Here is a 22,787-nt window from a genome sequence, read left to right as displayed (position 1 = left end):
AGGGAGTGTGGGGAGTTCTATGGGGTGCTGAGGGTGTTCTTGACTCAGGGGTCCAGGTGCTGGCTGTGGGCTTGGAGGGGGCGGACCAGGAGCAGCTCCGGCGCGTGGTCACCGGTGAAGACCCTCGGTACATCTATCGTGATGGTGGTGCCCTGGCAGAGCTGGAGGGAGAGCTGACCGACGACCTCTGCACCATCATCTCCACCAGGGTAAGGGGCCAGGGTGCCCTGGGGGGTGCAGGGGGGAGCAGCCCTGTGGGGGCAGGGGGCTTCTCCTACCCCTGGGTTCACACAGGCTGCTCGTGTCTTGCTAGCCGGAGCCGGAGCCGAAGCCGAAGCCCTGCACTGTGCAGTGCCCCAAGGTGAGCATCTCCATGCCGTGCCGTGCCATGCTGTGCCACGGGGGGTCAGCGTGGATCAGGGACCCCCCAGCTTGCCAATAGCAGCAGCGCAGGGGGGAGCCGAGCATGGGGGTGCAGCCCCTAACCCCTTCCCTCTGTCCCCTTGCAGGGCGAGAAGGGAGACCGCGGCGAGGCAGTGAGTGCTTTGGTGTCCCATCCCCAGCCGTTGGCTCTGGCGGAGGGGCTGCCTACCCCAAACTGATGATGCCAGCCCGCAGGGGATGCTCACTGCTGGCTTTATCTCCGCAGGGACCGCAAGGACGCATGGGGCCACCGGGCCCCCCTGGCGAGCCGGTAATATCCTGATGGGGGGGGAGGGAGATGGGGGGCAGCTCCGTGGCGGGGGGCAGGGACGTGGTCCCTGTGTCCCCTTGTCCTGCTGGCAGGTGGGTGTGGGCCAGGCACCTGTCCAGCCCTTGCCACAGGGGCAGGCAGGGAACATGCCTTGGCCACCACCTGCCACCCAGCAGCTCATCCTCTCCATTGTCCCTCCAGGGCCGCCATGGGCTGCCTGGCCCTCCGGGACCCCCAGGGCCACAGGGTCTGCCAGCAGAGAGCGTCGAGCGGCCAGGCAAGAAGGGGGACAGGGTGAGTACCTGCGACCCCCTCACCCGGGCACCCCAGCGTCCCTGGGCACAGTGACCTGACCCCGCGGGGCCTCTCTCTGCCCCTTGTCCCTCTCTTCTCCACCTCCTCGCCCAGGCTGGAGGAGGGATCCCCTTGGAGAGCCCCGGTCCAGCCCCACACTGCTCCTTCACGCCCCGGCTCAGCACGCAGGGGAAAGGCATCCCGGGACCCAGCTCTGTCACAGGGCTGTCCTGGGCTCCCAGTGCTGGGATCAGCAGCGCCTGGGGCACTGGGGGAGTCTGGCAGTGCCCCAGTGCTGGCATGATGCTCCTCTCTCCCACAGGGCTTCCCCGGAGCCGATGGGACACCAGGAAGCCCTGGCCGCCCCGGGAACCCCGGATTACCTGGCCAGCCAGTGAGTAGCGGTGTCCCTTGGGTTTGCTGCTGAATGGTGGGCTTTTCCCGTTGCCCTGCCCAGTCCCTGAGCCGGCTTCTGCCAAACCTTTCCCTGTGCTGAGCGTCTCTGTAGCTGGCAGGGTTACTGCTGTCCCCTGTGTGTGTCCCAGGCCAAGTGTACTGGGCAGGGACTGTCCATCCCTGCCTTACCTGGAATCCCCATCCCATCCCATCCCATCCCATCCCATCCCATCCATGCTCCCCCGGCTGGCAGGGACACGCATTCACCTCCTGAGCTGTTGTTTTCCAGGGCACCCAGGGCATCCCTGGCCCCCGAGGAGATCCCGTGAGTATGGCCCCGTCCCTCCCCAGCCCCACTCCCCCTCATGTGCCCCTACCTCCCTCACTCTTGTCTTTCCAGGGGATGCGGGGGCCGATGGGGCTTTCTGGCCCGAAGGGGGAGAAAGGCGAGCCGGTAGGTAACGGGCATGGGGCTGCCCCAGGGGGGTCCCTGGGGAGCAGCGGGGACCCTGGCGGGTACATCTCAGCCCCTGGCATCTCCTGGTACTTGGTGTCTGGGTGACCCCAGGGTCTCCCTGCCGGGTCCACGGCACTGTGACCCCTGTCCTGCACTGGGGACACAACAGGACACATGGGGACACTGACTTTTTCTCCCCTTCCTCATCCAGGGAGAGCCCAGGGTGATCGTGGATGGACAGGGGCTGCCAGGCAGGAAAGGGGAGCCGGGCACGCCGGTAGGTCTGGGAGTCACGATACCAAGGGGTCTCTGCCACCACCCCCAGCCCGTGCCACGGCCCCAGCCAACGGAGCATCTCTGTCCTCCAGGGCAGTACCGGCCCCCCTGGGAGCCCTGGCCCACAGGGGCCCTTTGGTGACCCAGGCCCCCCCGGACCTGTGGGGCCACCAGGACCTCCAGGAGAGTTTGTGAAGGTATGTTCCCCCCGGTGCTGCACGGGGACAGCTGGGGGGTTGTGTGGACAAGTGGATGGAGGAACAGCCAGCAGCTTGAAGCTTCTCCCCCACGCACACCTTCTGGTCCTGCCCATGGGCTGTGCCCCCCGTATAGATGTGCGTGAGCTGTTGCTGGCGCTGAGGACTGTGGGGAGAGGGACGTGGCATGCGCGTGCCCTGATACCGCTGGTGATGGGCTCTCTCTAGCATGTTCCTCTTCCGTTTGAGGGGGGCATGGAAAGAGCCCAGACCTGCCCTTGCTTTTTTTTAACCCTCACAGGGGGAGAAGGGTGACCGAGGGGAAAGGGTGAGTAGCTTCGCATTTCCCTGGCTCCTCTGCCCTCCTGGACAGAGGTCCCCTAGGTGCCCGAGGGCACTGTAGCCCCCCCCAGGGTGCTGGGAAGGACTGAGCCCCACTGGGGCCATCACACAGGAGCTGACCCCTGTCTCTGCAGGGCCCCCCTGGACTCGTGGATGGGGCAGTGCCTCGAGGGGAGCCCGGCCCCCCGGTGAGTTCAGCCCCTAGGCCAGCGGGGATGGTGGAGGGGAGCAGGGCCATGGCAGCCGTGTGTCCCTGGGGCTGAGCTGCATCCCCAAGGGCTGAGCTGTGCTCTCTTGCAGGGGCTGCCTGGGGACCCCGGGCCCCGGGGACCTGCTGGGCCCCCTGGCCTGAAGGGAGAGAAGGTAAGGGGGCAGTGGGGATGCTCCGTGCTGGGGCTGGACCCAGCACCGCTCTCCAGCAGGGATGTCCATCCCTATCTCATGGACATCCCCATCTCACGGGCATGGCTGTCACCTTTCCTAATCCCCAGGGCGATGGCAAAGAAGGTTTCCCAGGGCCACCCGGCCGCCCCGGGGACCCAGGAGACCGGGTGAGTTTCCCAAGAGAAGGTAAGGCGAGCAGGAGCCGGCTGAGCCGTCGAGCTGAGCCCTGAGGGCACACCATAGGGCTCCCACTCTGGACAGCTTAGGCATTTGCCCTGCCACGCTGGAGGTGACATCTTCTCCGTCCTCCTTTGCAGGGCCCTCGGGGACCGCCGGGGGAGCAAGGCAGGAAGGTGAGTGGTGCGGGGACCGAAGGGATGCTCTCGCCTTGCCTTTGGCGGGGAGAAAAGGGTCTGGGTGCTGTGCTGGCCCCTGTGGGTCTTGCTGCCCCTGACCCCATCCTCATTCTGTGCCAGGGAGACCGTGGGGTGCCAGGAGAGCTGGGAGACACAGGCGAGAAGGTGAGACAGTGCCAGAGTGGGACCATGACATTCGGCAGCATCAGTGGGTGCTGGTGTCCCTGCGGCCCCGTGGTGGCTGTGCCCGGGGGTCACTGTCAGAGCCCAGTGGTCTTGGATGGGGTTCAGGGCTCTGGGACAGGGTGCAGTGTGGTGTGGAGGGAGGAAGGCTCCCTGAAACCCTCCTCTGCTTTGCTCTGCAGGGGGACCGTGGCGTGCCGGGCCCCGAGGGCGAGAAGGTAGGTGTGCTGGGGCGACCATGGCCATGCCAGGGTGATGCCTGCCCTGCGCTGGAGCAGCCACCCTGGCACGGGGTGGGAGAATGCCCCTGACACCTTCCTCTTCCTCCCCTCCCGCAGGGCGAGGCAGGGGCCCCAGGGCGCCCGGGGCCATCGGGCAGAGAGGTGAGTCGAGGCAGTGGCTGCGGTGCTATGGACTCGGCACCCCAGGAGCAGGGGGCTGCCATGCCCTGGGTGCGCGTCCCCAGGCACCGCCAGCCCCCTGAGGTCTCTCCTCTCGGCACAGGGAGCTCCGGGACCAGCCGGACCCCCGGGGGAGAAGGTAAGGGTGAAGCGGGATCCCGGCAGGCTGGTGAGGGGCTGCTGGGGAAGGGGCTGGCAATGACACCCGTCTCTCTGCAGGGCGATCCGGGACCACCCGGCAAGCCGGTAAGTGACGCTGCCCGGCAGGTCCTTCTCTGCCTGCCCCAGCCCTGGAACAGGGAGCCGTGGGCAGTGCCCAGCACCATTCCCTCTGCTTCTCCCCCAGGCTCCCAGCGTGGCCGGTGTTGGAGAGAAGGTAACCCTGCTCTGGCTGTGCCCCCCGGCTCTGCGCTGGCACCCCTTGGGGCACGGCCATGGGCTGGGGGGGGGACGACAGCACAGCTGGGCATCAACCTGAGGGGATGCCTGTGCTGGCCCCCAGACCTGGCTGTCCCCAGGTGCAGGGGGGTGATGGGGGGTGGTTTTGAGGGGGCTGATGGTGCCATTTCGTCTGCTCCAGGGTGACAGAGGCTTCCCAGGGCCAGAAGGACCTCCTGGCCCCAAGGGTGACACGGGAGACAAAGGGGCCCGTGTGAGTACTGCCAGGGTACAGGGGGCACAAGGGGCATGGCACAGTCCCTCCCTGGGGCTCACGGTGCCCGTGCTGTTGCTCCAAGCTGTGTCCCTTCGTGTCTAGGGTGCCCCTGGCCTGAGCATCCCGGGGCCAGCCGGTCCCAAAGGCGAGCAGGGCGACCGGGTGAGTCTGGGTGTGCTCTGGGGCTGGCCAGGCTCTCCCCCGGGGGCACCGAATCACGGCCCCGGTCCCTCCCCTGGCACGGGGTCACCCTGTTCCCCATTGACACATCCTCTCCCTCTCCAACAACCAGGGCATCGTCGGCCTCACAGGCAGGAGCGGCCCAAAGGTAATGTCACTGCAGGAGGCATTGCCCCTCCATCCATCCATCCATCCATCCATCCATCCATCCATCCATCCATCCATCCATCCGTTGGGGTCTGGAGGGGCTGTCCCCACAGGCTGTGCTGCAATGCCACTCCGAGGAGCGGAGGGTGCCATGCTGAGCCCCTTCTCCCCTCCAGCAGTCCGCACGCTGCCCTGACTCGTTGCCCCTTTCCCTCCCTGCCTAGGGTGACCCGGGGGAGCCGGGGGAGAAGGGGGAGCCAGGCCGAGCGGGCACCCCCGGGCAGACCGGGCTGCGTGGCAAGGAGGTAGAGTGGGGCGAGGGGGGTGGCGGGACCAGGAGCCCTGGGGCACCATGGCCCCGAGGAGGTGGGGGGCTGGTGGGGAGCAGGGGGATGCCGGTGACTTGTGCTTTTGTCCCCCTGGCCGGTGCCCGCTGACCTGTGCCGCAGGGAGAGCGTGGAGAGAAGGGTGATGAAGGCACCCCGGTAAGTGAGGATCCCTCAGGACCACCTCCCCCTCCCTATTGCCCCCCCCGCTCACTCCCTCTCTCCCCACAGGGTGAAGCAGGTCTGCCTGGCAAACCCGGAGACAGGGGTCCCCGGGTAAGTGCGGGGCTGGTGGGCACCCTGGGGCAGGCGAGATGCCCAGTGGCCTCGGGGTGGCTCCCGCTAATGCCCACCCTCCCTTTGCCCTCCACCCAGGGCCTCCCTGGCTACCGCGGCCCCCCCGGGGAGAAGGGTGACTCGGGGGACCCAGGTCCTGAAGGCAGGAATGTGAGTACCACCTCGTGTGCCCCCACTGCCCCGTGGGCACCCGGCACCTCGTGCACCCTATTGCCACGCACCCACCCTTACCCCAGGGGTACCCTCCACCCTACGGGACCCACCACCCCGTGTGTCCCCTCCTCCCCTCACCCTGTTCCTCTTTCCCCTAGGGCAGCCCCGGAGCACCAGGGAGCAAAGGTGACCGTGGGGAGCCGGTGAGTGACGTGGGGCCATGTGCCTGGCCCCCACCCTGGACCCAGACCCACCCTCCCCGGGGCCTTGCCAGCTCCCCTTAACCCGCTTCCCTCACCCTTCTTTCAGGGGCCTCCCGGACCCCCAGGACGAACTGTAAGCTCTGCCCCCACCCCTCTCCCTGCCCGCGGGCTGGTGCCCAGCTCTGTGTGCTCTGACAGCCCCTCTCTGCCCCCCAGGTCGATGTGGGGCTCGGAGGAGTTGGGGAGAAGGGCGAGAAGGTAACGAGTGGGTCCCCTGGGATGCTGGTGGTGGGGTGCCCACGGGCTGCTGCTCCTGCCCAGTGCCGGGAGCAAGATGCCAGGGTGGGAGATCCTTGTAGGACTGAGGTCCTCGAAGGAGCCAGCATGCTCCTGTCTCCCCAGCCCCAGGGGGATCCCACAGCAGTACCCCATGCTCTGGGTGTTCTGCTTTTACAAGCCAGCTCAGGCTCGGGGCAGTTTTGGCCGCGGGCTGTGCTCCACGCTGGATGGCATTGTGGTCCCCAGCCGTGGCTCAGCTGGCTCCTGGCTCAGCAGCGCTGCTCATTGCATTCTTCTGCGACCACTATCTGGCTACCTGGGAGCTGCGTTGAGCCCAGCAACCACTTTTTTTTCAGCCTGTGCCTCTATTTTGAGATCTTTGCTATTATCCCGCCCTTAAACCATGCAGCATAAGCAGAGGTGCTCAGCAGAGGCTCTGGCACGGGCTCGGCACAGGCGTCGGTGCCGGCGGTGGGGCAGTGCTCTCTAACCACATGCCCTTCCCTGGCAGGGGGACCCTGGGGACCCTGGTGAGGACGGCGCGAAGGGCGCTCGGGGTGATGTCGGCTCCCCCGGCCTGCCCGGAGAGAGGGTAAGTGCCGGGTCTCTGGGGCGGGAGGCGCTGGGACAGCAAGATAGGTGATGTTCTGCAGGAGAGCCGGGGGTCCTGGTGTGCAAGGGGTGGTGGGCGAGCACCCAGGACACCCTCTTTTTCCCCCATGCCCCACTGATGAGCGTGTCTCTCTCTTGCAGGGTGTGGAGGGCCCCCGCGGCCCCCCTGGTGCACGGGTGAGTGCCCTCTTCCTCATGGATGTCTGAGTTGGGGGTCCGCACCCTGCTCAGCCGCTGTTCAGGGGGCACAATGCTCACTCCTCTTCCCATCCCGCAGGGTGACCCCGGGGACCGAGGCCTGCCGGGAGAGAAGGTGAGGGGGCTGGGGGCTGCAGGCTGCCCCATGGCACCCCCATTGCACCCCATGGCTCCAGCCCTTCTGCCCTGCTCTCTTACAGGGGGACCGTGGCCCACCGGGGCTGGATGGCCGCAATGGGCTGGAAGGCAAGCCCGGACCCCCGGGCCCCACGGGGCTGCGGGTGAGTGTGGTCCAGGGTGGGGGGCACGGCCATCCCCAAGCACCAGTGGGGGCTGCAGGACAGAGGGATGATGGGGTGGGAAGAGCATCCCCCTCGGACACCATCAGGCTGGGGATGCTCATGGCGGGGTGGGGGGCATGTGGCAGGGCAGGGGTGTCCCTCCCTCACCTCCTTTTTGTTTGCAGGGGGACCCAGGGAAGCAGGGGGACCCCGGCCGGGATGTAAGTACCTCCGGCGGGGGAGGATTTGGGTTGTGCTCCTGCTGGGGCCGATGTCCTGTCCCACGCTCCTTGGTCCGGGGCAGCGCAGCAGGACCATCCCCTGCCCCCAGCAGGATGCCACTGGCTCGGTCCCTTCTCCCAGAGCCGGCTGAGGGACACAGGTGCCCTGCCGCCCTGTGCTCCCCCCATCTCCTTTCCCTGCAGGGGCTGCCCGGGCTGCGTGGGGAGCAGGGACCGCCTGGCACTGTGGGACCCCTGGGACCACCCGGTGTCCCTGTAAGTACCAGCCACCCTGTGCCCTGGGGACACGTCCTGCCCTCTGCGGTTGGTCCCAGCTGTGTCCATCTGTGGGGGCTCGTCCCGTGCCCAGCTCCTGCTTCCCTGCACCCTGGGACCTGGGGACCCCTGGCTGCTGGTGCCGGGGGGAGCACCGGGGGGGCTCTCTCACTGCTTCTGCTTCCTCGCAGGGCAAACCCGGTGACGATGGCAAACCTGGCCTCAACGGCAAAAACGTGAGTTAGGGGAGCAGGGCTTGGCTTTGGGGCTCACCTGGGGTTCCTGAGGGCCAGTGACCCCAGTACAGCATAAAGGCAAGGAGGGGATGTGGCAAAGCGCCCCCATGCTCTGAGCCATGCCCCTGGTGCCTGTCCCCGTCCCATGCGGTGCCTGTGCCAGGGTGGTTGAGTTGGGCGCTGACTGGTGGCCTGTGTCCCCAGGGAGAAGATGGGACGCCAGGAGAGGATGGGAGAAAGGTAAGGAGCCAAGCCCCGGGTGGTCCCTGTAAGGTCCCTGCGTGGTCCCCATGTGGCCCCAACCTTGTCCTCATGTGGCCCCAACCTTGTCCTCATGTGGCCCCATATGCTCAGGTCCAGGAGCATCATTTTGGGGCATGTGGATGGGGCAGCATCCTTCTAACTCCTTTCCCTCCTGGTTAGGGAGACAAAGGTGACGCGGGACCCCCTGGCAGAGATGTGAGTACCTCCCCCCAGAGCAGCACGGCGATGGGGGGTGCTGGGTACATGCCCCCACCGGGGACAGATCTGGTCACCCAGCTCCTGAGGGTGACACTGCTCTCTTGGCAGGGCCGCAGTGGTGCCAAGGGCGAGCCGGGAGACAGAGGTGTGCCAGGACCCCTCGGGCCCCCCGGCCTCCCCGGTGTCCCGGGGCAGGTTGGCCCCCCAGGCCAGGTGTGTAGTCCTTGAGCCCACGATGCCACCCAGCACCGGACCCTGGAGTCTGGGCTGCCATGGGGTAGGCAGGACCCCTGCCCATGGCTCCCTCAGCTCACTGCCTGCTGTGCATGGGTGCCGGGTGCCATTCTGTCCCCTCTGTGTTTTCCAGGGCTCACCAGGCCTCCGTGGGGTGGCTGGACCAAAGGTAGGTGTGCTCCTACCCCCAACCCCCCCAAGGCAAAGGTCTGGGGGATCCCATGACAGAGGGGATGAGTCCTGGGTGGGACTCCGTGCCCAAGGCTGGCAGGGCTGGACCCTGGTGCTGGAGTCGGTGCCGAGTAGCCTTGCTCTGCCCTCCTTGATGCTTTTTCTGTGTTTCAGGGGGATCCAGGGGAGCCTGGACTGCAAGGGGAGCCAGTGAGTACCCAGCACTGAGCCTGACAAGCTGCAAGGACCCCAGGGTGGTGGCAATCACAGCCCCTGCCCAGGCAGCACCAGCAGCGTTAACTCTGAAACCTACTTAGGGCAGCATCAGCTCTGCTCACCTCAGCTACTGCACCTCTGTACGTCTTTTCATTCCCTCTTTCTCTGCAAACCTAGGGGCGACCTGGCAACCCTGGAGCGCGCGGAGACCCCGGGACTGCAGTGGTGAGTCCCCCCCAGTCTGCTGGTGGGACATCAGCTCCAGGGGACTGAGAACCCCTACAGCCCCCATGGTGGGAGCAGGCCAACACCCTCTTTGTTTTTAATGTTGTTTTTTTTTATTGCAGAACATTGAACGTAGCCTGGAAGCCCTTGGCATCAAGGTATGTAGACCTTGCCTGTCGGGCTGGGGGCTGTTCCTGCCCCACGACAGCAGGAGGGGGGACACGGGAGGTGGTGGGAGACCTGAGCAACCTGGGACGGGTTGGCAGAGCCGTCGGGTGCTGCTGTGGTGGGGTTGCACTGACCCCTGACCGGTGCCTCTCTCCTCCCTCCCAGGTTTCATCCCTGAAGGAGCTCACGGGTGCCTACGACGGGAGCTCGGACTCGTTCCTGCCGGTGTCTGAGCGGCTGCGGGGACAGAAGGGCAGCCGGGGGGAGCCGGGAGAAAGGGGGCCTCCGGGCAGAGAGGTGAGTGGTGCTGGGCTTGAAACCGTGCCCAAACACCCTGCCCTGCTCCCCCGAGTCTGAGCTGGCTGGGGGGGGCCGTGCAGCCGGCTCAGCCCTGGGATGCTCGGGGAGGGCTGCCAGCCCCTGGCGCAGGGCTGGCTCTGGCAGCACGGCATTATGTTTTGCAGGGCTCCTTGGGCTTCCCTGGTGAGCGAGGACCCAAAGGTGACAAGGGGGACCCGGGTGCCCCTGGCCCCCAGGGCCCCACGGGCCGTGCCGTGGGCGAGCGGGGTCCCGAGGGGCCGCCCGGGCAGCCGGGAGAGCCTGGCAAGCCGGGCATCCCCGGGGTGCCAGGCCGGGCCGGGGAGCTGGGGGAGGCCGGGCGGCCTGGCGAGAAGGTGAGTGTGTGCGGAGACGGGGGGTGAGGGCTGGGGGACCTGGTCCAGGGGCTTGGGGACAGCCCCCTGACGGCCACCGTGTTGTTTTCCCAGGGCGACCGGGGCGAGAAGGGTGACCGGGGCGAGCAGGTGAGCTGGGATGGGGACACGGTCCCCTCTGCTCCCTCTGTGCTGTGTTACCTCTTGCGGGGACGGGGGGCTCTCCGGGGGGCAGAGGGATGCCCTATGGGGGCCAGGAGTGGCCATACCAGGATGGCTCTGCTCCCCTGTGCCCTGCTGTCCCTTTGATGCTTGACCAATTTTTCTCCCCACCCAGGGCAGGGATGGCTTGCCTGGCCCCCAAGGACCCCCAGGGCCCAAGGTAGGTGATGGCTGCTGCTGGGGACCATCCCCAAGGGATGCCAGCCTGCCCTTCTGGGGATGGATGACCATGTCCAGTCCCCTGGCATAGGGGCTGGGGGAGGGCTGTGACCCCTGGGGGGACCTTCGTGGGGTCCCCTGGGTGCCAGCCCTGACTGCTCCCTGCCCGCAGGCAGACGTGGTGGAGGGCAGCCTGATGGGCCTCCCAGGCGAGCGCGGCCCCATTGGACCCAAGGGAGCGAAGGTACGTGGCCAGGCAGAAAGGAGCGGGGTGGCCAAGGCGAGCGAGCCAGGGACAATCTGATGAGCTGGGCTGGAACCGAGGACAGTGGCGGAGCAGGCGTCCCCAGGAGAGCAGCAAGGGCTGATGGCATCTATCTTCTCCCCCACACAGGGCGAGCCAGGAGCCGAGGGCGAGCGGGGACCCAAAGGAGATAAGGTCTGCGGTCGTACGTCTCCTGGTTCTGACGGGGCAGCCCCGTGGAGCAAAGCCTCGGGTGGAGGCACTGCTGGGGCCACCCCTCTTTGGGTGTCAGCAGACCCCGGGGGGACACGGGAAGGTCCCTGCCTGTCCTATGACCCTGCGCCTGTCCTCGTTGCAGGGTGAGGGTGGCCCCCGGGGCGAGCGAGGGGAGCCCGGCGAGAAGGGCAGGGACGGCGCCCCGGTGAGTACCTCACTGTCCCCCCGCCTGGCACTGACCCCGTCCCCTCGCCTGGCACTGACCCCGTCCCCCTCTCTCGCTCCAGGGCCTGCCGGGTGAGAGAGGGCTGGCCGGCCCCGAGGGGAAGCCGGTGAGTGGGGACATGGTGGGGGGATGTGGGCTGGGAGGGGGAGAAGGTCCTGTGGTCCCACACCAGCCACCACCAGCACTAGCAGGAACATTCACCTCGTTCACCTCCTTCCCCCCTCTGCAGGGTCTGCAGGGCTTTAGGGGGCCTCCCAGCCCCCCCCCGTAAGTACCCTGGGCTGGGTACCACACACCGGGAATGGGGAGCATCCCTGGGGGACAGTCAGGGCTGCCTGGGGGTGGTGGGCTCTCGCTCGCCTGCCAGCTCTGACGTGGTTCTTTGCAGGGCTTGCCAGGCTTCCCCGGCGTGCTGGGACGCCCGGTAGGTGTCTTTGTCCCCCCCCGTGTCACTCTGTCCCCCCACCTCAGCACGCAGCTGGGAGCTCCCGGCTGCGGGTGTTGGGTGAAGCCGTGGGGGTCACCCTTCTGGCTGGGTGGGTGCTTGGCCCGAGGCCCCTTGCTAGGAGCTGGACAGGCTTGTCCTCACTTGGCGTGGGTGCTTACCAGAGCTGCTGGCACTGTCTGCGTCTCCTCTCCCAGGGGGCACCCCATGCACCCACTGGGGGAAACCCATCCCTGCAGTGACCCCATCTCTTCCTCCCTTTAGGGCAGCCAGGGAGACCCAGGACCCCCCGGACCTCCGGTAAGGAGCCACCCCATGCTACATGCAGGGGACTGTCATGGCAGGGGGACATCAGCTGGGGCAGATGTCCCCCCAGAGAGCAGGGAGGGGTGGCAGTACTGGGACCGTGCTGACCTGCTGCCCCTCCCTGTCCTGTGCCACCAGCAGGCACCACCCCAACATAATGTCCCCTTGTTGCCTGCAGGGCAGCGCTGGCCCGCCAGGGACCCAGGGCCCAGCTGGGACCAAGGTACAGCATCAGCATCACCACATCCGACCTGGCAGAGGAAAGTGGTGCCTTGCCAGATTTGGGAGGTCCATGTTTCGGGACGTTTTGGGCTGGAGGGAGGGATGTTTTGAGCTGGACCTCCTCCCAGATCCAGCCAGCCCTGGGGAACAGCCCCGTGACAGGCATGGGGACGTGGCTGTGACTACGGTGCCAGTGGGTCGGGGCGGCGGGACTGACACGGGCACTGTCTTCACAGGGTGATCCAGGGGAACCTGGCTCCGGCATCCGGGTGAGCACTCGTGCCCTCCCCACCAGCACCCACCTGGCTCCCCCAAAACCATCCGACCCCCGCAAAGCCAGCCAGCCCCACCACCATGCACCTTCCTGCGGGGGCAGCCGAGGTCCTGGCTGTGCCAGGGCAGCGTGCCATCCCCTCTCTGATGTGGCTGTTTCCATTGCAGGGCTTGCCTGGTCCCCAGGGAAACGTGGGGCTGCCTGGCCCCCCAGGCCCCCCCGGTCCGGGGGTAGGTATTTGTGGCCCCCTCCCCACCTGCTCTTTGGCTATTCTTGGTGCCTGGACTGCCACTTGATTTCTGCTGATGTCTCCCTTGCAGGGCCCACCGGGTGTCCCCGGGCTGCCAGGACAAGTGGTGAGTGTATTGTGTCCCCCCGCCCAGCTGCCATCATTGTGGGTGCTTGGGGCTGCTTGGGGGGCTGTGGGACCCCCGTGCCCCAACCCCTTTCTTACTGCCCGCAGGGGGAGAGTGGGAAGCCAGGTGTGCCGGGCAGGGACGGCGTGCCGGGGAAGGACGGCGAGGCGGGGATGCCTGGGAAGATGGTACGTTTCTTCTCATCCCATCCCATCCCATCCCATCCCATCCCATCCCATCCCATCCCATCCCATCCCATCCCATCCCATCCCATCCCATCCCATCCCATCCCATCCCAGCTGGAGCCCCACGAGGCTCAGCCTGGGGTGTCCGCAGCTGAGGCTGAGGGCTGTGCTGCTTGTGCCAGGGTGTGCCGGGACCTTCAGGCCCCGCCGGTCCCAAGGGAGAGCCAGGGGATGCCGGAGCCCCAGGGCAGGTGAGTGCAGAGCTGCCTCCGAAGCATCTGGCAGCTTCCCCGGCATTCCTGGGCTGGGATGAAGCGGAGCATCCCCACGCAGCCTTGCTCACCTGTCCCCTCTCTCCTCTGCGCCCCAGGCCATCGCTGGCCCTCCCGGCGCCAAAGGCGAGAAGGTAAGGAGCCAGGGTGGGAGGCGGGGCGGACACCCACCCCTGGGTGCTGCCGAAGCCAGCGGGGCTGGGGTGGGCAGGGGCTCGCAGGGCGCCGGCACCCGCTGTGGGTATGTCTGAGCAGCCGTGTGTCGCTGCAGGGTGAGCCGGCGCTGCTGGAGGGCGTGCTGCTGGGAGAGCCCGTGAGTTACCCCCATTAACCTCGTCCCCCCTTTTAACCTCATCGGCCCCGTCAACCTTGTCCCCCCTACCACCACCCCCTGACTTCTGGGGGACAAGCTAGCCCTGGTGGCCACCTCTCTCTCCTAATGCCGCTCTCCCTCCGGCAGGGCTCCAAGGGTGACCGAGGTTTGCCGGGCCCCAAGGGAGAGAAGGTGAGCGCTGCTCGGGAAAGCCAGTGGGGAGAGGGTCATGGGGGGGGTGTCTGCCACAGCAGGGGGTGGTTCTGGCCACAGCTGCTCCCCACCATGCATCATGACATGCCGTTGCTTTTTGCTTGTTTCCCCCTGCCAGGGGGAGCCGGGACGATTTGGGGAGCCGGGAGATCCTGGAGAAGACGTGAGTAGGAGGCACACGGGGACTGGGGGGTGGTTGCTGGGCACAGTGGATGCTGTTGGGAGGGGGGGGGAACCTGTGTCCCCACAGTCCAGCCTTTCCCGGTGGCTTGGTGTCTTCGCAGGGAGCCAAGGGGTCCTCAGGAGCCAAAGGGGAGAAGGTAAGTGTCCCCTGTTCCCAGGGGGGTGGGGTGCTCCCGAGCTCTGGGGGGGCCACTCTGGGTGGCACACTGCCCCCAGCACCCCGTTGCCTGCCAGCTTGGGGACACACTGTGTGCTCTCCACCATCACGCAGGGAGCACCAGGTGTCGGTGTGCGGGGACCACCAGGACAGGATGGGCCTCCGGGCTTGAAGGTAACCCCTGTCCCCATGTCACCCTGGCTCTCACCGTGTCCCCAGTGCCCAGGTACTGCCCTGGCTTGGCTGGCCGAGGGAGAAGCTTGCTCCCAAGAGGCTGTTTTCACAGACCCCATCTTTTTCCTCCCTGCTTCAGGGTGACATCGGCTTGCCAGGACCACCGGGACCCCCAGGCTTAGCAGGCATTGCTGGAACACCAGGACAGCCCGGCCTGAGAGGGGACAATGGGCAGCCTGGCCCCCCAGGTCCACCGGGAGAGAGGGTAAAGGCTATGGCCAGCGCTTGCTTTCGCTGGTCCCTGTGACCACAGACCCTTGAGCAGCACCAGCAGGGTCCCAGCAAGCCTCACTGACTCCTGGATGCGGTCTCTGCCTGCTCACTGGTATTTCCCTGCCAGGGTTTGATTGGCTTTCCTGGGAGAGATGGCACCTCTGGACCACCAGGACCTGTGGGGCCCCCAGGGCCGGCCGTGAGTATGGGGCTCTGGTGGCACAGTGTCCCTGGGGGGTGCAGGCTCTGCCCCAGCTCCCCCACCGGCTTGGGCAGGGTGATGGGGACCCATCCTACGCCTTCCCGGCCCCAGCCCCTGGAGCTGGGTGTTGCTGGGGGTTCTGGCACGGGGTGGGAGCCGCTGTGGGAGCCCCAGAGATGCTTTGCGGAGTGCTTGGCAACACCTTCCTCCTGTGGCTCTCTCACCCCTCTCCTTTCTTTTAGGGCATACAAGGAGCCTCTGGTCTGAAGGGTGACAAGGTAGGACAGGGGACAGACCCATAGCATGAGGGGTGTGGGGCTGCTCCTCTCATGGGGTGTCCCTGCTGCAGCCACCCCTGGGTGATGCTGAAACCACTCTGGATGGTGGCACATGGGAGCTTGCTCTGTGCTGGGCACCCAGGACAGCGGGGGTTCTGTGGGGTGTCCCCTGGCATGGGGGGGACATGGCATGGCTGGGAGGAGCGATGGGCAGCAAGGACAGGGAAGAGCTCTTGCATTTTCCCCCGGCAGGGCGCTCCAGGGGCCGGGACGCCGGGAGCCAGAGGTGAGCGTGGAGACCCGGGGCCGCGGGTAGGTACCACCATAGCTCCCCCCACCGCATCCTCCTCTGTGTCCCCACCACCGGGGACAGGAAATCCCATGGCACAACCTCGAGGGGACAGTGAGCCAGCACCATGCCTGTCCCCAGGGTGGGGTGATGCTGGGGCTGTCCCCATCCTGGACATCCTTTTCCTAATTCCTTTATTCTCACAGGGTGAAGATGGGCGCCCGGGGCCAGAAGGGGATCGTGGTCCGGCGGTAAGTACCCCCCTTCCCTGGCTGCACCCCCAGCCAGGACCCTCCCTGACCACCCCTCTCCTCTCTCCCACAGGGCTTGCCTGGGAACCGGGGGGAGCGTGGGGACAAGGTAAGGAACCCTGGGTGCTGGCGAGCAGGACAGGGGGGGCGAACGGTGCACCCCCAGGGATTGGAGTCCCCAGGGAGGTGCTGCCTCCCCCCCGCCACACATCTTCGCAGCATCTCACCATCTCCCTTTTCTTGCAGGGAGACGCTGGGGCCCCGGGTCCCAAAGGAGACAAGGTGAGGGCCCTGGGCGGGGAGCGGCGGGAGCGAGGACAGCACTGCTGACGCCCCCCACTCACCCCCACCTCTCTTCTTTGGGTGTGCAGGGCGATACTGTGGTGCTGGAGGGGCCCACCGGAGCGCGGGGCATCAAGGGCGAGCCAGTAAGAGCTGTCTCCATCCTCCCTGTCCCCCTCTGCGTTATCCCTCTTGTCCTTATGGGCAGGGGCTTTCCCGTGCATCCCCCTCCCCAGGGCCCTGCCTGCCCTGCTCCTGGCCCTACAGGTTTGATCCTGCAGCCCCTCTCCCGAATGGCACAGGAGAACACCCCCCACTCCTCTGCCTGCCAGAAGAGCTGGGGGTGGTTCTCGCTGCCGAGGGACCCTCCCTCACAGAGCACCTTGTCCCCTCTCCTTCAGCCCACTCTACAGACCCCCATGTTCCTGCCCTGGGGGGATCTGTCCTCCCCGCCCCGTGTGTATCTGAGCATCTCCCCACCCCCTGACCCCTCCCTGTGTTTCCTCCTTTGCAGGGAGAGCGTGGCCTGAAGGGCATGGAAGGGGACAAAGGGGACAAGGGGGAGCAGGGCATGCCTGGAGAGAAGGTATGGGTCTGGGGGGGCTTGTGAGGGGCTGGGGTCTCACAAGCTGGGGGCTTGGGGACCATGGAGGGCTGTTGTTGGGGTGATGGAGAAAGGGGACCAGGGCATGGTGGCATCCCTGTGCCCCCTGTGGTGGTGCTTATGGGCACCCTGGCATGGTGCTTGGCACCTCGGCAAGGGGAACTGCCAGAGCTGGCCCCAGAGGTCACCGTGGCTGTGCTGTGGCTGTGCCATGGCCAGAGCTCTCCCTCCTGCCCTGTGTCGATCTGGGTTTCTGCTTGCAGGGGGCAAGGGGTGAACAAGGTGAGAAGGGCTCCACGGGCTTCCCCGGGGCACGTGGCCCTGGTGGGCAGAAGGTAAGGAGCTGGGCACCTCCCGCTGCTGGGGGGTGCTGGGGACACTCTCCCTCTCACCAGCCCTGACCGATGCCTTTGTCTTCTCCAGGGAGAGGTTGGAGCATCGGGAGAGCCTGGCGAGCCGGTGAGGAGCTGAGTCTCTGCTGCTGCCAACCTTCCGCAGGGCAGGAGCGGGCCCCCCCATCACGCTGTGTGCTCTCCCACAGGGTCAGCCTGGCCGTGATGGGATTCCTGGAGTCCGGGGAGAGAAGGGGGACATGGGACCCCTAGGCATGCGTGGCCCCAAGGTGGGTTGACCCCTCTGCCTACTGGTGCTCTCCTGGCCAGGATCCATGCTGGCTCAGCATGGCTCTGACTCCCCTCCTCATCCTCACAGGGTGACCGGGGCATGAAAGGTGCCTGTGGCCTTGATGGGGACAAGGGCGAGAAGGTGAGTGGGTGCATGTGGGGTGCCGCAGGAGCCCAGATGGTGCCTGGAGGCTGTGGCCCTTTGGATCCCCTCTGCCAGCCGGGAGGAGCAGGGAAATGGTTGAGGCCAGAACTTGGCTCCGTGGCAGGGGCATGGGGTCCCCTCCTCCGCCCACAGCTCTGGGATAATCGCTGAGGGGTGTGGGACTGACCACCCTGCCTCTCTCCTGCCCGCTATAGGGAGAGCCGGGGATCCCGGGGCGCTCGGGGCTGCCGGGGAGGAAAGGCGAGCCGGTAAGCACCGCGCTGACACCAGGGTGGGATGGGTACGCGTGGCTGGTGGTTGGCAGACATCTGCTTTGTCCCCTAGGGAGAGCTGGGTCTGTCGGGACCACCAGGCATTCCCGGGAAGGAGGGGCTCATGGGACCAAAGGTAGGTCAGCACGGTGCTGGGAAAAGCTGTGCTGGCACTTCAGCCGCCCGGCTGGCTGGCTGTCCCCGGCTGGCTGTCCCCGGCTGGCTGTCCCCTGCTGCCTGCTCCTTCCTCTTCGCAGGGTGACCGGGGATTCGATGGGCAGCAGGGAGCCAAAGGAGACCAGGGGGAGAAAGGAGACCGGGTGAGCAGGCTGGAAAGGGATGGTATGAGTTGCGTCACGTTGCTTTTACCAGGATCTGGCCTTGGTCAGAAGCACATCAGAGCCTGATGCTCCCAGAAGAGCCCTCAGGCACTGCTCTAAATTACATCACTAAACTACAATTGACAACAAATCCCCGCTCCTAACAAGAAGGCATCAGTGCCGATGCTTTGGGGATGTTCATTTGTGGGGCAGAGGATGCCCGTGGTGCCTGCTGTGGGGCCAGGGGGCTCCCACAACCCTGGCCTCACCCTCTGCTCTCCCGCAGGGTGCTCCGGGCATTATCGGTGGCCCCGGTCCCCGGGGTAGTGACGGTGCTCCTGGCCCCCCTGGACCCCCAGGAAACGTTGGCCCACGAGGTCCTGAAGGCATGCAGGGCCAGAAGGTGAGTGTCCACCATGGGTGGCTGGTCCCTCTCTGGGTGCCATGACGAGAGGAGGGCCCTGTCCCCAGAGTGACCAAGGGGCTGGTGGCATCAGGAGCCATGTCCCAGCTCTGTCCCTGCCCTGCCAGCTCGTTGGCTTTGGGGTACTCACAGTGGGGTATATTTTGTGGCCCCCTGCCCAGTGGATGGGACCCGGGGGAACTGGGACCCTGCTTGTCCTGGGTCTGGGTGGGACCCGTCCCCATCCCCATCCCCACCTGCACAGATGTCCCCTGAGTGCGGGGGCAGGGAAAGCAGCACAACCATGGCACTGGGGAGAGCAGAGTGGCTCCAGAGCCACCAGCCAGATCCAGAGCGTGTGTCCTTTGCAGGGGGAGAGAGGCCCCCCTGGACAGTCGGTGCCGGGGGCTCGCGGCGTGCCTGGCATCCCTGGCGAGAGAGGAGAGCAGGTGGGTGACCGGGTGCCTGGCCCTGCCTGGTCAAGCCACAGCCGGGGCCAGCCTCCCACCTCCCTTCTGCTTGTCCCTAGGGCAGTCCTGGCACGCAGGGGCTCCGTGGGGAGAAGGGGGAGCCGGCCATGACGGTAAGGAGCCAGGAGAGAGCTGGCACAGGCTCATGGCACTTGAGTCAGTGGGGTGGGAAGGGGCGCCGGGTCTGTCCCACTGCCGCTGACGGAGGGTCTTCCCTCACCTCTGGGCTCTGCTGGGGCCTGGGGAAAGGGTTTTTCGTCCTCTCTAATTGCACCATCCCCCGTTGTGACGTTGGTCTTTTGCCCCCTCCATGTGCCTGGCAGGAGGAGGAGATCCGCGCCTTCGTCAGGCAGGAGATGAACCAGCACTGTGGTGAGCATCCCCCACCGCTGCCCTGGGGCTGGGGTCTGGCCCCCACTGCCCCTGACCCCTCCCGCCCCATCTCTCCCACAGCCTGCGGCGGACACTTCCCGCGGCGCCTGGATTCACGTGAGCACTCAGGTTGCGACTCTCCCTTCCTACCCCCCTACCCCACGCATGTGGCACCAAAGGGGTCCCGGCACCCAGGTGTGCCGCTGGTTTTGGGGGTGCTGGAGGCAGCTGGGACCCTTTGGGACCCCCTCGGTCAGGGCCGGCGTCAGCGTGGGACCATGCGCAGGGAGAAGGGATGGTGCATGGCAGAAGCGATGGTGCAGCAGGGATCCCCAGGGGCAGCTGGCACGGGGTGGTGCCAAAGGGGTCTGGGCGCTGCCAGGGTCTGTCTGATCAAGAAGGGAGCACGGGGACTGCGTGCTTGGGTGCTGGAGCTGGGGCAGGGAGACTTGCAGGGACCGGGACTCAAGGAAAGGAGGGTGGACTGGAGGAGTGGGATGGAGGGACAGGGGCAAGGGGTGGGCTGGAATGAGGTGGGTGCTTTCTCTCCAAGGAGGCTGGGGGGTTCAGGCCAGGAGCAGCTTCCACTCTGCCCAGGGAGGAGGAAGAAGCGTCCGTCAGGAAAGGGAGCGTGGCCAAACAGGTGATGGAAAGCCCAGCGGACATACAAGATCTGGTCCCATGGGCACATGTGCCTCCCCATGCCCATCTCATCCCCATCCTTATCCCCATCCTGCTGGGCTCCCAGTGGGCGCTGTCTCACTGGGCAGCAGCTCCTCCTGCATGTCCCTCCTCTGACAGCCCTGGACTGTGGTGCAGAGAGAGGAGAGGGTGTTCCCAGGTCCCCCATCCCTGGCCGTGTACCCCGGCACGCTGCAGCAGCGCCAGGGCAGTGCTGGGCTGCTCCGCACCTGCAAGGGGTGTCTTTCCCCCAGGAGGCAGGGAGGGGAAAGCACCTCGGATCCCATCACCTCCTCCCTGATACCTGCGCCGTGTTCTTCCCCCTCACAGGGCTCTTCCCCACCCAGTTCCCTGAAGTCCCTGTGCTCAAGTTGTCACACGCTGAGGAAGAGGAGGGTGAGTGTCATCTCTGTGTTTTTAGTCCCTGTCCCCCTTTTCCCCTGCTCTGTGTGTGTGGCTGGTCATATCCCTGCCCTCCGCTTGCAGGCACTGGGGGATAATCCATCAGTGGCTGTGCTGCCAGTCCCAGGGGGCTTTAATTAAAGAGCAGGGAGAGGAGAGGGCAGCAGGGAGTGTGTGTGTGCAGGCGCGCACGGGTGCGTGCTGTGTGTGCGCGGGGCTGGGGCTGTGGCTGGGGGGAGCAGGACGGAGTGGGAGGCGAGGGCTGCTCACGCCTGGCGCTGTCTCTCAGGGCAGGACAGGCGGGTGATGCTCAACACCGATGACCTCGAGTACGAGAACATGTATGGGGACGAGGAAGACTACGACGATGTCCCGGAGATGGACAGCTCGGAGCAGCCCACCATGGGCGGTGAGCTTCCCTGAGCCCAGCTGGCACCAAGGATGGAGCCACCGGAGGCGACCGCGGGGCTGCCTGGGCTTTGCTGGGGTGATGCCTTCACATCCCATCTGGCAGCGGGTCCCTGCACCCTCTGGCTGGGGTAACCTGGGATTTGCTGCCAGGCGCAAATCTCGCTGGCACCCAGGCGGGGTGTACATTCCCAATCCCAGCACTGTGCTGCGCACGCCATGCGGACCTCACGCTCCGTCCCCGCCGCCGAAGCTGTCACTGGCAGTGATGAGCAATTTGCTGGGTTGGTAGAACCTGCTGCCGCTCGCAGGTTTCCTGTGCTCCTGGTCACGGGCCACAAGAGGGATCCCAAAATCCCCAGGAGAGCAGGAAAGCCCTGGCAGCAGCAGCGACAGGCAGAGGATCCCATCTGTACCCTTCCAAGGGATGCTGTGGCTGTCCTGTCCCCATGTCATCTCTCTCCCAGCTCTCTCTCCAGCCTTTGCTGGGAGCTTCCCCTCGGAGAGAGTCTCCTGCCCTCACTCCCTTGGGCAGGGCACAGACATGTCCCCTCCAGCCAAACCCTCAGCCGGGAGTCGTTCCCTGCCTTCCCCTCCTGGGGTTTCTCCTCCTCGGCCAAGCAGGTCTAGCTGCCTCCGCTGCTGGTGTGCTGCCGGCTCCTGCCTGCCCTCACCATTGCCGTTTGTCCCCGCAGCCGAGCCCTGCAGCCTGCCGCTGGATGAGGGGGACTGCCAGCGCTACACGCTGCGGTGGTACTACAACCAAAGAGTCACCGAGTGCCGGCCCTTCGTCTACAGCGGCTGCCGGGGCAACCTCAACCGCTTCGACAGCAAAGAGGAGTGTGAGCTGCACTGCGGCCAGCACCCAGGGCCAGGTAGGCATGGCATGGCACAGCCACCGGCACTGGCAGGTCCGGCAGCATCCCCAACCGGTGCTGTGGGCTCGGCCAATGCAGAGCCAGGGGGACGATGCTGTCCCCCCGCCTTGGCTCTGACACCACCTCACTTCTCTCCGCAGATGCCCGTGGCATTGCTGGAGGCGAGGTGCATGGGCAGCCGAAGGTGTAGGCGCGGGCAGTGTCTCGGCAGACAGGGCTGCCCGGCGGTGGGGGGCTCTGGCTGCCAGCCCGGCCGGGGCTGGACCGCCCGCGGTGGCAGGGACAGCATGCCCGCCAGCCCCCGGCAGGAACTTGGTGCTATTTCTAACACGTCTTATTGCTGCTCACGGGTTTTTCCTTTCATATCAGTTTTATGGCCCGTTAAGGTGAAATTTGTATCAAATGGGAAACCATCCTCCCCCGCCACAAAGCTCTCGACCCCCGTTCCCACCCCCAGGTTTCCTGGGCTGTTCCCGGTTTGATTTTAACTTATTTGCTGCCAATGGAACGGCACCTGGCCCCATGCCCCCTCTCCAGCTGCCCAGGAGTGGAGCTGGGACTTGGCGTGGTTGGGCTCCCCTCCTGTCATCTAACGCCCTCATCCCCTTCCCTGCATCCCCCATGGGTCCCCAAAACCTCTCCCTGCTCTCTGCCAGGGGATGCTGCCCGCATCCCTGGGCCGGGCGGTGCCTTCCTTCACAGCATCCCTCACCCTGCAACCAGCTGCATTTGAATAAATTTCACCTTAACCTCGAGCGGGACCTGGTTCCCCTTTTGCGGTGGTGATGGTTTGGCAAAGACCTGCGGGAGGTGCCGGAGGTTTTCTCCGTGCGCTACCCTCCAGCTCGCACGCCTGCCAGCAGCCCGTCTGTCTAATCCCAGCCCGTCGGGGAAACCCTGAGGATGGTGCTATGTTAGAGAAGGTTCCTGCTCGCCTACGCTCGCTCTCAAAGGCTTTGTGAAAGTGATGTCGGCTCCCGGGGGTCTGCAGTCCCTGCCTCCCCCCAGCCCCAGGGCTGAGTGGGGACGTGCCCCCCACCGCCTTGGCACCCAGGGGGCTGGGGGCTGCTGGGCGAGCTTTGTGGTGCCCATACCTCCCGCTGCTCTCTGTATATATCTGTATACAGCGAATGTATATGTGTACCAATGCTGGGGGGGGGGGTGGGGGTGTGTGCGGGGAGGTGTGTGATATTAAAGCTGCGCTCACGGCGAGATGTCACGCTTCTTGGTGCGCCGCTGGAGATGCCGGTGGGGTTTGGGGACAGCTCTTGAGCCAAGCGTGCCCCCTGCCCAC

General features: G+C 66.1%; 1 protein-coding gene across 1 annotated transcript in view; it reads left to right on the top strand.

Annotated features, from left to right (window-relative positions):
* The window catches only part of COL7A1 (collagen type VII alpha 1 chain), a 32,206-nt gene extending 9,651 nt beyond the window's left edge, over positions 1–22,555 (top strand). Inside the window, 93 exon segments of the mRNA XM_063348162.1 lie at positions 49–209; positions 314–361; positions 510–536; positions 650–694; positions 896–988; positions 1,311–1,382; positions 1,674–1,709; positions 1,785–1,838; positions 2,053–2,118; positions 2,210–2,314; positions 2,616–2,642; positions 2,791–2,844; positions 2,957–3,019; positions 3,148–3,207; positions 3,358–3,393; positions 3,517–3,561; positions 3,762–3,797; positions 3,918–3,962; positions 4,084–4,119; positions 4,200–4,226; positions 4,327–4,356; positions 4,561–4,632; positions 4,738–4,797; positions 4,928–4,963; positions 5,187–5,267; positions 5,412–5,447; positions 5,520–5,564; positions 5,664–5,735; positions 5,897–5,941; positions 6,048–6,074; positions 6,158–6,199; positions 6,732–6,812; positions 6,974–7,009; positions 7,110–7,145; positions 7,231–7,311; positions 7,497–7,532; positions 7,737–7,808; positions 8,000–8,044; positions 8,249–8,284; positions 8,468–8,503; positions 8,615–8,719; positions 8,874–8,909; positions 9,086–9,121; positions 9,305–9,352; positions 9,475–9,510; positions 9,686–9,817; positions 9,985–10,194; positions 10,288–10,323; positions 10,511–10,555; positions 10,727–10,798; positions 10,949–10,993; positions 11,157–11,219; positions 11,302–11,346; positions 11,629–11,664; positions 11,950–11,985; positions 12,170–12,214; positions 12,450–12,482; positions 12,655–12,717; positions 12,808–12,843; positions 12,951–13,031; positions 13,211–13,279; positions 13,399–13,434; positions 13,572–13,613; positions 13,761–13,805; positions 13,945–13,989; positions 14,111–14,146; positions 14,281–14,340; positions 14,480–14,605; positions 14,741–14,812; positions 15,058–15,093; positions 15,346–15,405; positions 15,589–15,719; positions 15,721–15,742; positions 15,880–15,915; positions 16,005–16,061; positions 16,430–16,501; positions 16,783–16,854; positions 16,943–16,978; positions 17,061–17,141; positions 17,231–17,284; positions 17,503–17,556; positions 17,633–17,695; positions 17,817–17,879; positions 18,166–18,282; positions 18,654–18,731; positions 18,812–18,865; positions 19,076–19,124; positions 19,206–19,253; positions 19,678–19,767; positions 20,136–20,201; positions 20,497–20,616; positions 21,311–21,490; positions 21,634–22,555. Coding sequence (XP_063204232.1) covers positions 49–209; positions 314–361; positions 510–536; positions 650–694; positions 896–988; positions 1,311–1,382; positions 1,674–1,709; positions 1,785–1,838; positions 2,053–2,118; positions 2,210–2,314; positions 2,616–2,642; positions 2,791–2,844; positions 2,957–3,019; positions 3,148–3,207; positions 3,358–3,393; positions 3,517–3,561; positions 3,762–3,797; positions 3,918–3,962; positions 4,084–4,119; positions 4,200–4,226; positions 4,327–4,356; positions 4,561–4,632; positions 4,738–4,797; positions 4,928–4,963; positions 5,187–5,267; positions 5,412–5,447; positions 5,520–5,564; positions 5,664–5,735; positions 5,897–5,941; positions 6,048–6,074; positions 6,158–6,199; positions 6,732–6,812; positions 6,974–7,009; positions 7,110–7,145; positions 7,231–7,311; positions 7,497–7,532; positions 7,737–7,808; positions 8,000–8,044; positions 8,249–8,284; positions 8,468–8,503; positions 8,615–8,719; positions 8,874–8,909; positions 9,086–9,121; positions 9,305–9,352; positions 9,475–9,510; positions 9,686–9,817; positions 9,985–10,194; positions 10,288–10,323; positions 10,511–10,555; positions 10,727–10,798; positions 10,949–10,993; positions 11,157–11,219; positions 11,302–11,346; positions 11,629–11,664; positions 11,950–11,985; positions 12,170–12,214; positions 12,450–12,482; positions 12,655–12,717; positions 12,808–12,843; positions 12,951–13,031; positions 13,211–13,279; positions 13,399–13,434; positions 13,572–13,613; positions 13,761–13,805; positions 13,945–13,989; positions 14,111–14,146; positions 14,281–14,340; positions 14,480–14,605; positions 14,741–14,812; positions 15,058–15,093; positions 15,346–15,405; positions 15,589–15,719; positions 15,721–15,742; positions 15,880–15,915; positions 16,005–16,061; positions 16,430–16,501; positions 16,783–16,854; positions 16,943–16,978; positions 17,061–17,141; positions 17,231–17,284; positions 17,503–17,556; positions 17,633–17,695; positions 17,817–17,879; positions 18,166–18,282; positions 18,654–18,731; positions 18,812–18,865; positions 19,076–19,124; positions 19,206–19,253; positions 19,678–19,767; positions 20,136–20,201; positions 20,497–20,616; positions 21,311–21,490; positions 21,634–21,683 — 5,600 coding nt within the window. The 3' untranslated portion in view covers positions 21,684–22,555.
* Positions 22,556–22,787: the final 232 nt, after the last annotated feature.

This window comes from Chroicocephalus ridibundus, chromosome 10, assembly GCF_963924245.1.
Source record: "Chroicocephalus ridibundus chromosome 10, bChrRid1.1, whole genome shotgun sequence".
NCBI lineage: Eukaryota > Metazoa > Chordata > Aves > Charadriiformes > Laridae > Chroicocephalus > Chroicocephalus ridibundus.
This window is presented reverse-complemented; position numbering and strand designations above follow the sequence as displayed.